Source organism: Engystomops pustulosus, chromosome 9 (assembly GCF_040894005.1).
Source record: "Engystomops pustulosus chromosome 9, aEngPut4.maternal, whole genome shotgun sequence".
Taxonomy (NCBI): domain Eukaryota; kingdom Metazoa; phylum Chordata; class Amphibia; order Anura; family Leptodactylidae; genus Engystomops; species Engystomops pustulosus.
The window spans coordinates 112,303,196-112,323,661 of record NC_092419.1 but is presented as its reverse complement, the minus strand read 5'-3'; the positions used below and the strand labels follow the sequence as shown (position 1 = coordinate 112,323,661).

Below are 20,466 nucleotides of genomic sequence, written 5' to 3'. Positions count from 1 at the left end.
AGCTCTGGGGTATAATACAGGATATAACTCAGGATCAGTACAGGATAAGTAATGTCATGTATGTACACAGTGACTGCACCAGCAGCAGAATAGTGAGTGCAGCTCTGGAGTATAATACAGGATGTAACTCAGGATCAGTACAGGATAAGTAATGTCATGTATGTACACAGTGACTGCACCAGCAGCAGAATAGTGAGTGCAGCTCTGGAGTATAATACAGGATGTAACTCAGGATCAGTACAGGATAAGTAATGTCATGTATGTACACAGTGACTGCACCAGCAGCAGATAGTGAGTGCAGCTCTGGGGTATAATACAGGATGTAACTCAGGATCAGTACAGGATAAGTAATGTCATGTATGTACACAGTGACTGCACCAGCAGCAGAATAGTGAGTGCAGCTCTGGGGTATAATATAGGATGTAACTCAGGATCAGTACAGGATAAGTAATGTCATGTATGTACACAGTGACTGCACCAGCAGCAGAATAGTGAGTGCAGCTCTGGGGTATAATATAGGATCAGTACAGGATGAGTAATGATTAATCGTGCTGTCTTTGTACATTACAATAATGAGTTATTGGTGAGAGGTCAGGGTCCTCTGTTTCTTGGCAATTAGTTCTGCTAACAAATTATTAATTAGGAATTCTGAATAATTACAATGGGAAAACGTATTTTTTCAGAGTTTCTCTGCTTTTGTAATAAAATCTGTGATTAATAGTATAGACCTCAGTGTTAAACTAGCCCAAGGTCAGACGCCTAATTAGCTTTAGTTATATCTCAGTAAATCGCGCTCGCACGGATGTAAATGCTCTCTCCCTCCATAATGAGAACTCTAAACACTATCGAACAGAAACAAACTCTGCTGAACATACTTTGTTATTTTGCCGATATCCAGCTCAGTTTAATGATGACGGATATTGAAAATCTTTATGTCCTCTCTGGGTCGTGTGTCCCATAAACTACAGCAGACGCCTTGGTTACACCTCTTGTACCTTAGGACGCCGCAGATGGGGCAGACGGAGCTGATGGATCATTGCAGTTTTCTCATTGAGATATTGAGGATAAAAAGCTGCAACATTCTTCTTTTAGCTGCAAACTGCGCCCATATATAAATATATATGTAATCCAGGCGAGGCGGAGCTGGTACCCGGTGTAATTACTAGGGGCCGGGGGCCGGCGCTGTCCACACTCTGAAATCCTATGTGATAATGATGTGTAGAACCTTGTAGCTTCCTCTAGGGAGCAACATAATAACTGCTGTCAGCGCTAATGAGTCTCCTATAATACTGCGGATAATGGCGCGCTCCCTGAGCGACCGTCACTCCGGAAAATCTCTCCATAAATTAAGGCTGCAATAAAGTTTCCTCATTACAGAAAATGTGCAGCAGCCTCAGACATTTCTATAGGTTACTAGCAGGTCAGAGAGATTCTGACATTCTGCGTGTTGTTGTTACTTACTTGCCATCGGAGAGATTGATGCCGCTGAAGAGGGGGTAGTCCTCGGGGCCAGGCTTTCCTAAATGATCTTCAAACAGGAAGACGGGTGACCTCCCCAGCTCCACTCCGATCTGCTGGATGCCTTGCTCGTTGTATATGGACATCAGGAAGGATTGGCTTCCCTTTTTGGGTTTCACAGTTATTAAAATGGAAAAATCTTCTGGGAATGGGGCATCTGTGGGGAAGATGGAAAGCGTTAGTATCATGTCAGTATCTGCTCTGTAACATCTTATAGCCAGACCAGAAGGTTAGTTCAGCCGCTATCTACATAAAGAACCCCAGAACGGTCCAGCTCATGTTTCCTCCACACACACGTTTTACAGTGGCCGGATTGCTCACACGCGTGGCTGTGTTGGAACAGATAGGGCATATCCAGTCTTTTTCTGGATCAACAACCACACCTACCTAATGGGACATGATAGCCTGGTTCTCACTCTACCCCCATAGACAAGAATGGGCCGACCTGGGATCATCCCTCCTTACAGACCCCACTAAGGTTGTCTCTTTCTATGCATGTGTCCTCTTCTGCTATCCTAAATCCTGAATGACCTATGAGGCATCCTATGTCCATGCCAATACTACACTGTACAGAGGTCAAAAGCTCCTCATCATAAGTACCCCCTTGTGCTATCTCCACCTCACTTAGGATAAGGTCAAAGGCCTCTCAAGCAGTTGGGCAGAGCCACTAATGGACGGCATTGCCCTCCTGGTGCAGGGCTCTCACCCACTATCTGATAAGCCTCATCACTTACGTTACAGGAGTCTCACTCCCTCGTTACACAATCAGTTGTTAATGAGGTCATGAGGCAGAAAATATCCCATTGTTGGGTCATTAAACAGGAAGACGCGTGACCTCCCCAGCTCCACTCTGATCTGCTGGATGCCTTGCGCCTTGTATATGGACATCAGGAAGGATTGGTTCTCCCTTTTTGGTTTTCAGAGTTATTAAAATGGAAAAATCTTCTGGGAACGTTGGGTCTTGTGTCAATTGCGTTACCTCTAAGGAATTACAGACATTCCAGGTCACTTCAGGTCACCTCCAGAGATTTGGGTCTCCAGGTGATCGCGTTTCATAGTAAGTTTTGTAGTGGTGGATTATGTCAGTTTTCTTCCATATTTTACTAAGATAATTTATTGCTGGTAGGTTAATTTGCATATTGACTTGTAATAAATAATGTAAGTGATTATTACTAGTGTGACACCAGAGGGATGATACAAGCCGCATGCACAGGCTGCCCGGGCGCTCAATGTAACCGGAGCCGATATCTCACCATTGCCCAAACCACTCAATCACTTTCTACTTTTTGGTCTTTCATTTTTCGTTAAATATTGCTTAAACAGCACATTCTTGTCTGGTGATACGTGGGCTGGAGAGAAGGCAGAACGGGGCCAATCATATGTTTCCCATTGACATAGAAATGGAATGTGTGAGATTACAGACACTGCAAAACCAAAACGACCAGCAGGAAGGATGCCCAAGGTATAATGCAGGGTCAGAGATCCCGAAAACACGGCTGCTTCTTATCAGAAACAGCGCCACATCCATCCATGGTTGTGTCTGGTACTGCAGGTCGTCACTACTGAAGTGATCAGAGCTGAGCCTGTGGATAGAGAACCCTGGGTGCCTGTCCTTGCCCTCTGGATCCCGGATGTATTACACTGCGGCCGGGCTGTAGCAGCGCGGGGCTTGTTCTTCATTTGCAGTAATGACTTGCAGGCAGGAAAGTTGAGTCTCCTCATTACACGTGTCCATTGTGTAGTGAGATTAGATTATGAGCCCCCCCACGTCGCGCTGCTCATTCCTCTAGAGGTTGAGACTTGTCTGTGTTTGCTGAGATGCCCCCAGACTCTCTACATTCCCAATATCAACAACGTTTCTGTCAAATTCCAAAATCCAAAGTAAATACCAATCCACTTGATTGCGAGAGTGAGATTTTCCTTATATAATACGTCTGACATCTTATAACTGGTCCTCACGTCATACACTGGACTCATAAGGGGAAACGTATTGGCTTGCCTTTTTCTTTCATTTTTTAGACTTTTTATGGCGCTTGTGCTCATTTGTGATTTTTTTGCGCCTAAAACTTTCCCCGTTTAAAGTTTGCCATTGCGGAGTTCTCTGCAGTGTTCCCCGAGTTATCACCTGAATCCACAAAAAAAGGAGCAAATTTGGGTGAAGACACACGTGGCGTTTTTAGGCCGTTTTTGGGCCGTTTTTAGTAAAGCGTTTTCAGATCGGAAAAAAACGCATGCATTTTTGACCAGTTTGAATTAAGATAATTGGTCAAACCTGTCAAAAACGCATGAGTTTTTTACAATCTGAAAGCACACTAACTAAAAACGGCCCAAAAACGCCACGTGTGTCTTCACCCTTTGGATGCAAATCTGTGGCTGCCTCAGACCAGGTGTAGAGATTAGCTGGGGAACTGATTGCGACTTTTTGCTACTTTTGTTTTAAAAAGCTGCAAATTCACTAAAACACCAAACGCCACATATGTATCTGACCAGCGGAAAAGCCAAGAAAAGTTCCAAAAACAAGACGCACAAAGCCAGACATCTGATAAGTGCCCCATAATCTACAAATCTTCCACAATGTGTGTCTGAGGCCTTACTAGGTCACCATGTCGGTTTCTACTGGATGAAATGACAGGTCAATGTTAAAGGAGATATGAAGATAGTAAACCACACTGACATACTGGTGTGCGCCCCCTCTGGAAGGATCATGCACCTCCTTAAAGGAAACCTACCACTTCTGAAGGTAGGTATTAGATGTAAACACCGGGCACCAGCTCAGGGTGAGCTGGTGCTGGAGCTTACCTTAGCTAGTGTTTTAAACCGCTATATCGCGGTTTAAACACATTTTGATTTACAGCCCCGAGGTAGCTCGGCGCTGCGCGCGGCCGTGCCCGCGCGCGCCTCCATAGGAAATGCCTGAGGCGTATGTCAGTGTGCTTGGTTTACAATCCTTCATCCTGGTGGTAGATTTCCTTCCACCATCTTTAACTTTGAAAAGGACTCAATCAGCAGGTGTGACCACACAGGCTCAAGTCAGTGGAGCTTAGGGGTGTGTCTTCACACTGCTGTGCTCTGTGCTCTATGCAGGCAATGTTTTGCCCCTGGAGAGATGTGTAATCAGACCTCACACTGCTGTGCTCTGTGCTCTCTGCAGCCAGTGTTATGTATTGTCCCTGGAAAGATGTGCAATTATACCTCACACTGCTGTGCTCTGTGCTCACTGCAGCCAGTTTTATGTATTATCCCAGGAGAGATCTGTAATCAGACCTCACACTGCTGTGTTCTGTGCAATGAACTCCACTGTTTCTGCTGTAGTACTTAACCAGAAACCTGTTAGGGAGCAGTTCAATGCAGAGAGGTAAGAGCACAGTAGTGTGAGGACTGATATCTATACATCCTCTAGATTTTGGAGCCACTCCTGCTTTACAAACACTAGAGCCAAATACTGAATGTGTGAGAGTAGACGGCAGGGATGTTCCTACACCCCCCTGGGGATTGCTAAGTGCTCAGTGCTGCCTGGAGGGCAGATGAGAGAGCGATACATTGTACCTATGAAGTAATGGAGTCCTGTTCTGTCAGCTGATAATAGAGCTTCTCCGTTATCTGGAAATACTCTGCAGCACAGGACATAGCACAGCGCTCTGCAGAGTACAGGGGGCTCCAGGGACCCTCATAATCAGGACAACATCTGCTTTATTATTTAAATGAACTTTTCTAAAGTGGAAATAGTGTGCGGGAGGAGAGGACACGATGGCCGATTCTCCCCATTACTGAGGAGGAGGTGACACAAGGTTCTGTTTCCAGTAGCTGTGCTAATAGGTCAGCGCTTTACAGCTACATAAATGCTGGAAGGATGAATTATTATCCTCCTGCAGTTCACAAAAGGTCTCCATATACTCCTAGAAAGATGTCACTATGAAGTCAGCGCATTCCCCGGGGGTAGGATACAGAACATGTTTCTACAGTAAGTAGCGGCCTTCATGTCTATATGGAGTGTACGTACAAGGGCACAGTCTCACGTGGTTTATGGAAATGCATTGCAACAGCTGACGTGAGATTTGTGTTTACAAAACACGACCGATAACACAAGCGTTAACATCATGTAAACATGTGCGGTTTGTAAGCGCAATGGTTAACGTCCATTTATGAGGCAAATCCCTCTTCAGCAGTTGCAATGCATTTGGAAAAGCCACGTGTGACTGTGCCCTAGAAATCCCAGAATTTATAATAATGATGACAAGTAGGCCGTGTTCAGATGGCGCAGTTATAACCACATTAAAGCTGCGCACAAAAACTGCAGGCATTTATCTGATCTGATTTTTATGTGGATTTAACTGGTCATGGACTGAGTCCGTCCGTCAGTCCATGAAACAGGAAACGTCACAGTCAGCGATTCATGGACACAGCCACGTGTCTTATCAGCGGTGCATTCCCGGGTGCACGGTGCGGGTGGATACAGTCTAAAAACACTTTCTAATACCACTGACCAGATCTGGTGACATCATTAATATAACCTCACCCCACACTCTGCATTTATCGGATACAGCTGTACCTGCACCATGTGAATACACCCTTAGATACAAGGACTAGGAGAGATATCAGTTCCACATCTGTAAAGTTGCAGCCATTCCTTCCTGTCTGGTGCTGATGATATAGCGGAAGCCGGTGTGTAATGAAGGAGTGCAGGGAGTACTTACCTGGAAACAGCTGCTTGGTCGGGGCGCTGAGCTGGGCATTTTTGGATACCCTGTACGCCACATCTGGTCCCTTTGTTGATTTTCTGTTTGAACAAAGTCCTGTCGTCTTTTTGACTCCGTCTGGTAAATTGTGAAAATCTAAAACCTTCAGCACATCTGCGGGTTCACCTGTAAGAGGAGGGGAGACAGGACATTAGACTCGGCACACGCTATTTATGGGAACACAATACAGTCAGACACTCAGGAGAAGTTTTATAGAGGAAGAGCTGCTGGCGCCAGTCCTAAGAATGAGCGGAGCAAAGGTCTTCTCTATCTAGAGTCCTCTGCTATGTCCATCATTCTTACTAGACCCCTATAGGCGACCTCCATGTCTACATAGCAGGACTGTTTAGTAACACAGTTGGCTTCATAAAGTCACCGGCCTTGACATGACTGTCAGCTGCAAATACTTACTGTCAAGTACTGACCTGACATTCCCTGCCCGAGAGGCACATTTACTATGAATACACTTGGCTTGAGGCTTGAATGAAACAAGAGGGTCTGACCTTCAGGCTGTGCTCACACGTTCTGTTTGCGTTGTGTTTAGAAACACAATCCAAGGGGAATGGGAAGGGGCTGGTCACTTCCATCTAAAAGGTCTGCGATCGCTAACAAGCGCCATGTTGAGTTGTTTAGGCGACCCGGTCAAACCACTTCCCGCTCGGGTTGGATTGTGTTTCTAAAATTGTGATCCATTCCGGCTTCGCGGATGAGTGTGCCACGTGCTGAAGAGAAGCCCCTAGGAGGGATCAGAAGAGGCTATTGGGGGCCTATTGGACCCCCGCTCCAATGCCAAGTAGCCTCTAGAGAAAGCTTGCATACATAATAGATAACATTTTTATATGGTTCTGCTCAAGTAAAAGCTTAAACAAAAAAAAAAAAAAAGGGTCGGGCTGGGGCAGAGTACCGGAGCTTATTAGTAGGCTTCCTTTACAAGGCATCAGTGACAAACGTATGCCGCACAGATGCGCCCCCGCTGTTACAAAATATGGATGAAAACTTCCTTTTCTCACTGCTGACAATTGCCTCATATGACTATAACTCTGCCGCCAGGAAGCCTAAACCAAACTGCATCCATAACACAAGTTATGCAAAACCCATTACAAACATGGAAGCAATGAAGTCCAATCACAAATAATCACAGAGAGGAAATATCAGGCCCTGAATGATGAAGATACATTGGGGGTCATTTACTAAGGGCCCGATTCGCGTTTTCCCGACGTGTTACCCGAATATTTCCGATTTGCGCCGCTTGTACATGAATTGCCCCGGGTTTTTGGCGCACGCGATCGGATTGTGGCGCATCGGGGCCGCCATGCGCGCGACAGAAATGGGGGGGGGGACGTGGCCGAACGAAAACCCGACGTATTCGGAAAAACCGCCGCATTTAAAAACCGAAAATGTGTCGCTTGGGGAGCGCTTACCTTCACCTGCTATGGGATGGTGCATTCCGGGGCGTTAAGATTATTTTCGGCGCTGCAGCGCCACCTGGTGGACGGCGGAGGAACTACCATCTTAAATCCCAGCCGGACCCGAATCCTGTGCAGAGAACGCGCCGCTGGATCGCGAATGGGCCGGGTAAGTAAATGTGCCCCATTGTGTCACAAGGTCACAGAAGGTCACATGTTGCATTTGGAATACAGGCAGCCCCCGGGTTACATACAGAATTGTTCTTTTTAGGTTTGTACTTAAGTTGAATTTCTATTTAAGTCAGAACTGTATATTTTATAATTGTAACTCCAGACAAAATTCTTTTTGTCCCAGGGACAATTGAATTTTCAAAATTTTGTCATGGGAACGAGTATTATCCATAAAGTCTTACAGCTGATCATTGCAGCCTGGGACTAATGCAACATCCAGGGACTTCACCAGAGGTCACAGGTGGCAGAGAGGTCGCCTGTAACTAGAGGCAGTCTGTAAATCAGGGACCGCCAGTAGTAACCAAACCAGGAGGAGATATTAGTAACATCATCATACGAGTCACCATCACCAGAATTCCCAATGAGAATTAACCCTTGCCATGCCTTCCCTGTCTGGGCTGAAGGACACATATTGATAAGAGGGCGATGCTCCCTGCAGAGGATAATGCATACACACATAACGGAGGAGAAGTGTCAGCTCAGGAACAGAGAATTAATACATCTCTGGTGCTAAAAAGCTTCCTGTGACATCCACAATTTGTTACATGCCCTGGTGCGGAACAATGAAGCAGATTACCACATCAATCAGGGGGGAAATATACTAAAGCAAGTAACATCGCTCTTAATTATCTGTAAGATAACAGAATGTCACATCCAATATGACTGCAGCTTATTCTGGCTCTCGGGATGTGGGGGCTAGATCATGGAGGACGTCAGGGTGATGTCCCCTCATTGGGATGTGGCACCAGCGGGAATGATGCCAGGCTGATTACTAAGGAGCAGGATGACCGGATGGCGGCAGCTCACATGTTCATCACAATCTTGGATTAATGAAATCTTTTTCTCATTTCTATTTTTTCTCTCCTCCTCAATGTGCGGATACTGGGAGAAGTGATCCCTCTATAGGACTTGCTGTAGTGATAATTGCACGGCTATGGTGGAATACAATGGGAAGTTACGGGGGATGTACAGGTGTGCACAGTCTCCTAGTGGTCAGACATGGTGCGGTGTAAGACAACTCCGCTGAGAAGCTTCCGGACACGGAGAACCTGCCCCAAGCTGGACTGTCACCAGAATAACACAGGTCAGGAACAATTTATCCCGGGAAACATCCGGATGAGCATTTCCATTCCGGATCACACACTGGATGGACGGGTTGTCAGGCATTAATCTTGTAACGACTACTAAAGAGCATTTATGTAAGATGCAGAGAGCCGACAATATGCTCCCTACACAAGGCTTGTACCATCACTGTTACATGTGGCATTCCCTACAAGAATGTGTCCACAGCTAGTTCTTATCCAATTCTGCTCCCTGCCCCCTCTGGACACTTGTTATAGGGGCATCAGACAACTTGGCACAAGCTCCCTGCCCCCTCTGGACACTTGTTATAGGGGCATCAGACAACTTGGCACAAGCTCCCTGCCCCCTCTGGACACTTGTTATAGGGGCATCAGACAACTTGGCACAAGCTCCCTGCCCCCTCTGGACACTTGTTATAGGGGCATCAGACAACTTGGCATGAGCTCCCTGCCCCCTCTGGACACTTGTTATAGGGGCCATCAGACAACTTGGCACGAGCTCCCTGCCCCCTCTGGACACTTGTTATAGGGGCATCAGACAACTTGGCAGGAGCTCCCTGCCCCCTCTGGACACTTGTTATAGGGGCATCAGACAACTTGGCAGGAGCTCCCTGCCCCCTCTGGACACTTGTTATAGGGGCATCAGACAACTTGGTGGGAGCTCCCTGCCCCCTCTGGACACTTGTTATAGGGGCATCAGACAACTTGGCAGGAGCTCCCTGCCCCCTCTGGACACTTGTTATAGGGGCATCAGACAACTTGGCAGGAGCTCCCTGCTCCCTCTGGACACTTGTTATAGGGGCATCAGACAACTTGGTGGGAGCTCCCTGCCCCCTCTGGACACTTGTTATAGGGGCATCAGACAACTTGGCAGGAGCTCCCTGCTCCCTCTGGACACTTGTTATAGGGGCATCAGACAACTTGGCACAAGCTCCCTGCCCCCTCTGGACACTTGTTATAGGGGCATCAGACAACTTGGCACAAGCTCCCTGCCCCCTCTGGACACTTGTTATAGGGGCCATCAGACAACTTGGCACAAGCTCCCTGCTCCCTCTGGACACTTGTTATCAGACAAGCTGTCTGAGGGCAAGGGCATCAGACAACATGGGGATGAGATACATGGGGATAACATCAGTACATAGGCTGGGGATACATGAGGATGAGATACACCGGATAACATCGGTACATAGGCTGGGGATACATGGAGATGAGATACACCGGATAACATCGGTACATAGGCTGGGGATACATGGGGATGGGATACAGCGGATAACATCGGTACATAGGCTGGGGATACATGGAGATGAGATACACAGGATAACATCAGTACATAGGCTGGGGATACATGAGGATGAGATACACAGGATAACATCGGTACATAGGCTGGGATACATGGTGATGGGATACAGCGGATAACATCGGTACATAGGCTGGGGATACATGAGGATGGGATACACCGGATAACATCGGTACATAGGCTGGGGATACATGAGGATGAGATACACCGGATAACATCGGTACATAGGCTGGGGATACATGGGGATGGGATACACCGGATAACATCAGTACATAGGCTGGGGATACATGGGGATGAGATACACCGGATAACATCGGTACATAGGCTGGGGATACATGAGGATGAGATACACCGGATAACATCGGTACATAGGCTGGGGATACATGGAGATGAGATACACAGGATAACATCGGTACATAGGCTGGGGATACATGGAGATGAGATACAGCGGATAACATCGGTACATAGGCTGGGGATACATGGGGATGAGATACACCGGATAACATCAGTACATAGGCTGGGGATACATGGGGATGGGATACAGCGGATAACATCAGTACATAGGCTGGGGATACATGGGGATGAGATACACTGGATAACATCAGTACATAGGCTGGGGATACATGGAGATGAGATACACCGGATAACATCGGTACATAGGCTGGGGATACATGGGGATGGGATACAGCGGATAACATCGGTACATAGGCTGGGGATACATGGAGATGAGATACACAGGATAACATCGGTACATAGGCTGGGGATACATGAGGATGAGATACACCGGATAACATCGGTACATAGGCTGGGGATACATGGAGATGAGATACACAGGATAACATCGGTACATAGGCTGGGGATACATGGAGATGAGATACAGCTGGGACTGATGCTATCTGGTAGAATCCAAATATAAATAAAGAAGTCGCTGACTGATTTGGACATTTATCTACATTTTCACATCTGAGACTCAATCAACACAATCCAGAACACATCTAGTATAATATTAGTGGTGTTATAGCATCATCTCATCCTACCACACCCAGTGTCCACAGAAATCTCTCTGCCCAACAGAAGGAAATTCTGGAAGCCGATAACCACATATCCAGCTCATCAACAGCTGAGACATGTACTAGAGCCTATAAATACAGCTCCCATCTTCTATCCTGGGAGTCACAGGCTATGCCAGGAATAGAGACATCAGCCAGGAGGAGCACAGAGATCATAACACACTGCAAGACGCCTGAGAAGTATACAAATACTGCCCCCTATGTACAAGAATATAACTGCTATAATACTGCCCCCTATGTACAAGAATATAACTACTATAATACTGCCCCCTATGTACAGGAATATAACTACTATAATAGTGCCCCCTATGTACAGGAATATAACTACTATAATACTGCCCTCTATGTGCAGGAATATAACTACTATAATACTGCCCCCTATGTACAAGAATATAACTACTATAATACTGCCCCCTATGTACAGGAATATAACAACTATAATACTGCCTCCTATGTACTAGAATATAACTACTATAATACTGCCCCCTATGTACAAGAATATAACTACTATAATACTGCCCCTATGTACAAGAATATAACTACTATAATACTGCCCCCTATGTACAGGAATATAACTGCTATAATACTGCCCCCTATGTACAGGAATATAACTACTATAATACTGCCCCCTATGTACAGGAATATAACTACTATAATACTGCCCCCTATGTACAGGAATATAACTACTATAATACTGCCCCCTATGTACAGGGATATAACTACTATAATACTGCCCCCTATGTACAAGAATATAACTACTATAATACTGCCCCCCTATGTACAGGAATATAACTACTATAATACTGCCCCCTATGTACAAGAATATAACTACTATAATACTGCCTCCTATGTACAGGAATATAACTACTACAATACTGCCCCCTATGTACAAGAATATAACTGCTATAATACTGCCCCCTATGTACAAGAATATAACTACTATAATACTGCCCCCTATGTACAAGAATATAACTACTATAATACTGCCCCCTATGTATAGGAATATAACTACTATAATACTGCCCCCCATGTACAAGAATATAACTACTATAATACTGCCCCCTATGTATAGGAATATAACTACTATAATACTGCCCCCCATGTACAGGAATATAACTACTATAATACTGCCCCCTATGTACAAGAATATAACTACTATAATACTGCCCCCTATGTACAGGAATACAACTACTATAATACTGCCCCCTATGTACAAGAATATAACTACTATAATACTGCCCCCTATGTACAAGAATATAACTACTATAATACTGCCCCCTATGTACAAGAATATAACTACTATAATACTGCCCCCTATGTATAGGAATATAACTAATATAATACTGCCCCCTATGTACAGGAATATAACTACTATAATACTGCCCCCTATGTACAAGAATATAACTACTATAATACTGCCCCCTATGTACAGGGACATAACTGCTATAATACTGCCCCCTATGTACAGGGATATAACTACTATAATACTGCCCCCTATGTACAAGGATATAACTACTATAATACTGCCCCTATGTACAGGAATATAACTACTATAATACTGCCCCCTATGTACAGGGATATAACTACTAAAATACTGCTCCTATGTACAGGAATATAACTACTATAATACTGCCCCCTATGTACAGGGATATAACTACTATAATACTGCCCCCTATGTACAAGGATATAACTACTATAATACTGCCCCTATGTACAGGAATATAACTACTATAATACTGCCCCCTATGTACAAGAATATAACTACTATAATACTGCCCCCTATGTATAGGAATATAACTACTATAATACTGCCCCCCATGTACAAGAATATAACTACTATAATACTGCCCCCTATGTATAGGAATATAACTACTATAATACTGCCCCCCATGTACAGGAATATAACTACTATAATACTGCCCCCTATGTACAAGAATATAACTACTATAATACTGCCCCCTATGTACAGGAATACAACTACTATAATACTGCCCCCTATGTACAAGAATATAACTACTATAATACTGCCCCCTATGTACAAGAATATAACTACTATAATACTGCCCCCTATGTACAAGAATATAACTACTATAATACTGCCCCCTATGTATAGGAATATAACTACTATAATACTGCCCCCTATGTACAGGAATATAACTACTATAATACTGCCCCCTATGTACAAGAATATAACTACTATAATACTGCCCCCTATGTACAGGGACATAACTGCTATAATACTGCCCCCTATGTACAGGGATATAACTACTATAATACTGCCCCCTATGTACAAGGATATAACTACTATAATACTGCCCCTATGTACAGGAATATAACTACTATAATACTGCCCCCTATGTACAGGAATATAACTACTATAATACTGTCCCCTATGTACAGGGATATAACTACTATAATACTGCCCCCTATGTACAGGAATATAACTACTATAATACTGTTCCATATGTACAGGGATATAACTACTATAATACTGCCCCCTATGTACAAGAATATAACTACTATAATACTGCCCCCTATGTACAAGAATATAACTACTATAATACTGCCCCCTATGTACAAGAATATAACTACTATAATACTGCCCCCTATGTACAAGAATATAACTACTATAATACTGCCCACTATGTACAAGAATATAACTACTATAATACTGCCCCTATGTACAAGAATATAACTACTATAATACTGCCCCCTATGTACAGGAATATAACTACTATAATACTGCCCCCTATGTACAGGGATATAACTGCTATATTACTGCCCCCTATGTACAAGAATATAACTACTATAATACTGCCCCCTATGTACAAGAATATAACTACTATAATACTGCCCCCTATGTACAAGAATATAACTTCTATAATACTGCCCCCTATGTACAAGAATATAACTACTGTAACACCGCCCCTTATGTACAGGAATATAACTACTATAATACTGCCCCCCTATGTACAAGAATATAACTACTATAATACTGCCCCCTATGTACAAGAATATAACTACTATAATACTGCCTCCTATGTACAGGAATATAACTACTATAATACTGTCCCCTATGTACAGTAATATAACTACTATAATACTGCCCCCTATGTACAAGAATATAGCTACTATAATGCATCCCCCTATGTACAGGAATATAACTATTATAATACTGCCCCCTATGTACAGGAATATAACTACTATAATACTGCCCCCTATGTACAAGAATATAACTACTATAATACTGCCCCTATGTACAGGAATATAACTACTATAATACTGCCCCCTATGTACAGGAATATAACTACTATAATACTGCCCCCTATGTACAGGAATATAACTACTATAATACTGCCCCCTATGTACAAGAATATAACTACTATAATACTGCCCCCTATGTACAAGAATATAACTACTATAATACTGCCCCCTATGTACAGGGATATAACTACTATAATACTGCCCCTATGTACAGGAATATAACTACTATAATACTGCCCACTATGTACAGGAATATAACTACTATAATACTGCCCCCTATGTACAGGAATATAACTACTATAATACTGCTCCCTATGTACAAGAATATAACTACTATAATACTGCCCCCTATGTACAGGAATATAACTACTATAATACTGCCCCCTATGTACAAGAATATAACTACTATAATACTGCCCCCTATGTACAAGAATATAACTACTATAATACTGCCCCTATGTACAGGGATATAACTACTATAATACAGCCCCCTATATACAGGAATATAACTGCTATAATACTGCCCCTATGTACAAGAATATAACTACTATAATACTGCCTCCTATGTACAAGAATACAACTACTATAATACTGTCCCCTATGTACAAGAATATAACTACTATAATACTGCCCCCTATGCACAGGAATATAACTACTATAATACTGCCCTCTATGTACAGGAATATAACTACTATAATACTGCCCCCTATGTACAGGAATATAACTACTATAATACTGCTCCCTATGTACAGGAATATAACTACTATAATACTGCCCCCTATGTACAAGAATATAACTACTATAATACCGCCCCCTATGTACAGGAATATAACTACTATAATACTGCTCCCTATGTACAAGAATATAACTACTATAATACTGACCCCTATGTACAGGAATATAACTACTATAATACTGCCCCCTATGTACAAGAATATAACTACTATAATACTGCCCCTATGTACAAGAATATAACTACTATAATACTGCCCCCTATGTACAGGAATATAACTACTATAATACTGCCCCCTATGTACAAGAATATAACTACTATAATACTGCCCCCTATGTACAGGAATATAACTACTATAATACTGCCCCTATGTACAGGAATATAACTGCTATAATACTGCCCCCTATGTACAAGAATATAACTACTATAATACTGCCTCCTATGTACAGGAATATAACTGCTATAATACTGCCCCCTATGTACAAGAATATAACTACTATAATACTGCCTCCTATGTACAGGAATATAACTACTATAATACTGCCCCCTATGTACAAGAATATAACTACTATAATACCGCCCCCTATGTACAGGAATATAACTACTATAATACTGCTCCCTATGTACAAGAATATAACTACTATAATACTGCCCCCTATGTACAGGAATATAACTACTATAATACTGCCCCCTATGTACAAGAATATAACTACTATAATACTGCCCCTATGTACAAGAATATAACTACTATAATACTGCCCCCTATGTACAGGAATATAACTACTATAATACTGCCCCCTATGTACAGGAATATAACTACTATAATACTGCCCCCTATGTACAGGAATATAACTACTATAATACTGCCCCCTATGTACAGGAATATAACTACTATAATACTGCCCCCTATGTACAGGAATATAACTACTATAATACTGCCCCTATGTACAGGAATATAACTGCTATAATACTGCCCCCTATGTACAAGAATATAACTACTATAATACTGCCCCTATGTACAGGAATATAACTGCTATAATACTGCCTCCTATGTACAAGAATATAACTACTATAATACTGCCCCCTATGCACAGGAATATAACTACTATAATACTGCCCTCTATGTACAGGAATATAACTACTATAATACTGCCCCCTATGTACAGGAATATAACTACTATAATACTGCCCCTATGTACAGGAATATAACTACTATAATACTGCCCCCTATGTACAAGAATATAACTACTATAATACTGCCCCTATGTACAGGAATATAACTGCTATAATACTGCCTCCTATGTACAAGAATATAACTACTATAATACTGCCCCCTATGCACAGGAATATAACTACTATAATACTGCCCTCTATGTACAGGAATATAACTACTATAATACTGCCCCTATGTACAGGAATATAACTGCTATAATACTGCCCCCTATGTACAAGAATATAACTACTATAATACTGCCTCCTATGTACAGGAATATAACTACTATAATACTGCCCCCTATGTACAAGAATATAACTACTATAATACCGCCCCCTATGTACAGGAATATAACTACTATAATACTGCCCCCTATGTACAGGAATATAACTACTATAATACTGCCCCCTATGTACAGGAATATAACTACTATAATACTGCCCCCTATGTACAAGAATATAACTACTATAATACTGCCCCCTATGTACAAGAATATAACTACTATAATACTGCCCCCTATGTACAAGAATATAACTACTATAATACTGCCCCTATGTATAGGAATATAACTACTATAATACTGCCCCCTATGTACAGGAATATAACTACTATAATACTGCCCCCTATGTACAGGGATATAACTACTATAATACTGCCCCCTATGTACAGGAATATAACTGCTATAATACTGCCTCCTATGTACAAGAATATAACTACGGTTACAATCTGTGCTTTACACTCTAGTATTTTATTTGGACTATCAGGACGCAGAGGTCTGGGGTGCAGAGTTGGGATAGTTCTGAGCTCACATCTGGATCTGCGGTCCCGCTCAGCACTGAGTGTACTCGGCGTCTCCCTTGTTGCTGGATTGGTAATGGAGCATCCAGCGGCCGGGCAGACATCCAGGAGAGGGTGCAGGAGACATCTGGGGGACTTCCCACTACACTGAGGCCACAGCCTGATCCTGCTCTCGGTCAGATTGTAGCCTATGCGCCCTCCCTCCCCCTGGAATGTGATCCTGGATGATATCCAGAAGCCTCGCAGAGATTTATCAGATTATCCGCAGCATCTGATTGCTTCATGATTCAATTATGGAAAAAAATTGCAGTCACAATTATTTTTTTATTAAACAGAAAAAGTAGAATTCTTGCCTCTCCCACACTCCAATATCCATCAAGCCTGACAGGCCAAGGATACACTGGCAGGATCCTGTAGGACACTCCGTTCCCTACTCTGCAATTACAGCAGCCAGGTCTGAACACTTACTAAATCACCCCCAAGGAAATGGTTTGTGCCGTGCATGGCCGAGAACCTTCTGCCAACAACCCCCCATGTTACACAGCAGGACCCCCACTCCCCAAGCACTATGCAGAAGATAAGAGTAGTAGTGCTGTGCCCATATATACAGGATAGGAGTAGTAGTGGATATCTAACCTTACAAGCCGGTGGATCGGGTTTGTTGGAGCCGTGCACCCACCATTGGACTTGATCCATTATACTCGCTGTGCTGCTCCACAATCAGACTGTTTGCTGCTGTACTAGGAGTACTAGTACTGTGAGGTGTCCATATATACAGGATGGGAGTAGTAGTCCATAAATACAGTGGCATATACAGGATGAGAATACATGCACCCATATAAATCCTGTTATTACCATTGCAGTGCCTGCATTGTACTGTTGGGCCCCTCTTGCAGCTATATCCTTCACCTAACCCTAGCAACCCAGACTCCCCTGCTGCAGTGTCTGAGCGGAGCACCTATGTATCAGGACCACATCCCTCCAAATCAGACAGATTCCAGTGATAATAAAACCAATTGGATACATAGTAAAGGAAGAGAGCGATGCCTACACGAGGAATGTCCATAATACAAAGTGTCAATGTTAGGACTCGGTATAAGGGGACGAGCGGTGTGTACACAGCTGTAGCTACAATGACCCGGCTCTGATGTCTCATTAGTTACTTGCCCTCTTCCCTCGGTTTCGTTTGCAGTGAAGTACATGGCGGCTCTGCATCTATTGCAATATTGGTGGGTCCTTCCCCTGTGCTCTCCAGGGATAAATGGACTGAGGTGAATGGAGGAGAGAGCAGCCAGGTAGAATAGGCAGCCATACCTGATAAGGTTGTGTGAGAGTATAAGCGGAAGAGAGAATGTGGCGCTATAGATGGGTGCGCTTGTAACCCAGAGAATTTTACCAAAACACGGTTTGGTATAAAAGCTAATTCGTATTTATTGTAAATGATTAAAATTCGATTTGAAACATTGGTAACGCGTTTCGGGATAACCCTTCATCAGACCAATACTATAAAACATGATAACAGAAGACAAAAATAAAATAGAATAAAGTGTGTATACATACAATAATAGTGTGAATAGATGGCAAGCGATTGGATATACAGAGATAGAATGCATCAATATCTTTAAAAAGGATGATATAACATAATTAGAATGGGACACAATGGATAACCAGACAGTATGTAACCGTACACTTATCAAAAGTATAACTAGGTAAATATGCAATTAGATTAATAGTTAATATGTTCATATATGGGATGGATAAAACCATGGATAAAAAGATGGGTAAAACTCAGTTGATCCAGAGATAAATAAATAAATAATGAGATGACAATAGTAAATTATATTACATAAATAATAAGGTGGCAATGGTAAATATATATATAATCCTGTGAAGGCATCAATAGGTGGAGAGTTTAAAGTAATAAGACTTATTTATATATAATAGGGCCAGGATTGGCAGTGCTTACATATTACAGCACGATGGATGATGAGCGGTGGCTGTAGAATATGTGCGCGCTGCAGCGCCGACTGAATATAAGCAGTACGGACGCTGGCGCATGCGCAGAGTAGGTATTGTAAGCGCGCATACGCACTAGGTGCTAGAAGCCACATGTAAGTGGCGCATGCGCAGAAAGAACCCGGCTAGATACCGGGGAAAGTTTGTAAGTGGCGCGGCGCTCTGGCCGTGTGTGGCCGATATTACAGAGGGTGATATCAACTTGTAGGAATATGGATATATATAGTGTAGAGAATGCTAGGAGAGTGGTGCTAATGAGAATATGATAAATAAATAGTGGATGTTATAATGAAATCTGCAACAAAAAAATTAATATATAAATAAATAAACAAATAGACAAATAAATGACGATGCAGATGATATGATTAAAATAGATACTTAGATATAGGATCATAATAAGAAGGTAATAAGAATGCATAGGGGATACGAATAAGAGACATAAAAATTAAAGATGATGCTCCGTTGAAGAGATTCAGATATTAGTGGATGTTAAAAAATGTTTTCTGGTGACTCATTCAGAGCAGCTGGTGTAAGGGTTTGGCGTTTGATAAGGTGATTGTATCTCTGTGGAGTGGACGGGGGGATGTGTTCTATTAGAGTGATGCTGAATTCTTTATAGTTGCGTTTATGGAATTGTGCTGCATGTCTGGATAGACTGTGTAGCGGGAAGGCGTTACTGATATTGCTTCTGTGTTTGTTGAGGCGTTCCCTCAGAGGTTGTATGGTGCGGCCCACATATTGTAGTTTACAACCACATTCAATCAGATAGATAACATAATTCGAGCTGCAATTAAGGAAGTGTCTTATCTGAAAACATTCACCCGAATTGTTGGATGTGAAAGATGATTTTCTGTGACAGATAGTTTCACAGCATTTACACGTACTATGGCCACATTTAAAAGGTTGTGTGAGGAGCAGTTACATATAACATAGGTGCTAGTGATGGGATGGGTGCAGTCTATGAGGCTCAGTAGCAGAATGTGCTGCGGGGTGTAAGCTCTTATCCATGTCCCTCTCCTACAGACAAGCAATGCATACAGCCTGGGGATGTGATCCTAAATATACCTGTCATTCAGAGCTAACACTAACCCATCTCCATCAT

The 20,466-nt window shown here is 42.8% G+C and overlaps 1 protein-coding gene across 7 annotated transcripts in view; it reads right to left on the bottom strand.

Annotated features, from left to right (window-relative positions):
- LOC140078023 (collagen alpha-1(V) chain-like) overlaps positions 1–20,466 on the bottom strand; it is a 347,730-nt gene that overhangs the window by 157,818 nt on the left and 169,446 nt on the right. For all 7 annotated transcript variants that reach the window (XR_011849878.1, XM_072125797.1, XM_072125796.1 and 4 more), the window contains 2 exons: positions 6,213–6,380; positions 1,462–1,675 (listed from right to left, as the gene is read on the bottom strand). Coding sequence is in view for 6 of the 7 variants with exons in the window: in XM_072125794.1 (XP_071981895.1) it covers positions 1,462–1,675; positions 6,213–6,380 (382 nt within the window). In the remaining variant the exon portion in view is untranslated. The remainder of the gene's footprint in view (positions 1–1,461; positions 1,676–6,212; positions 6,381–20,466) is intronic.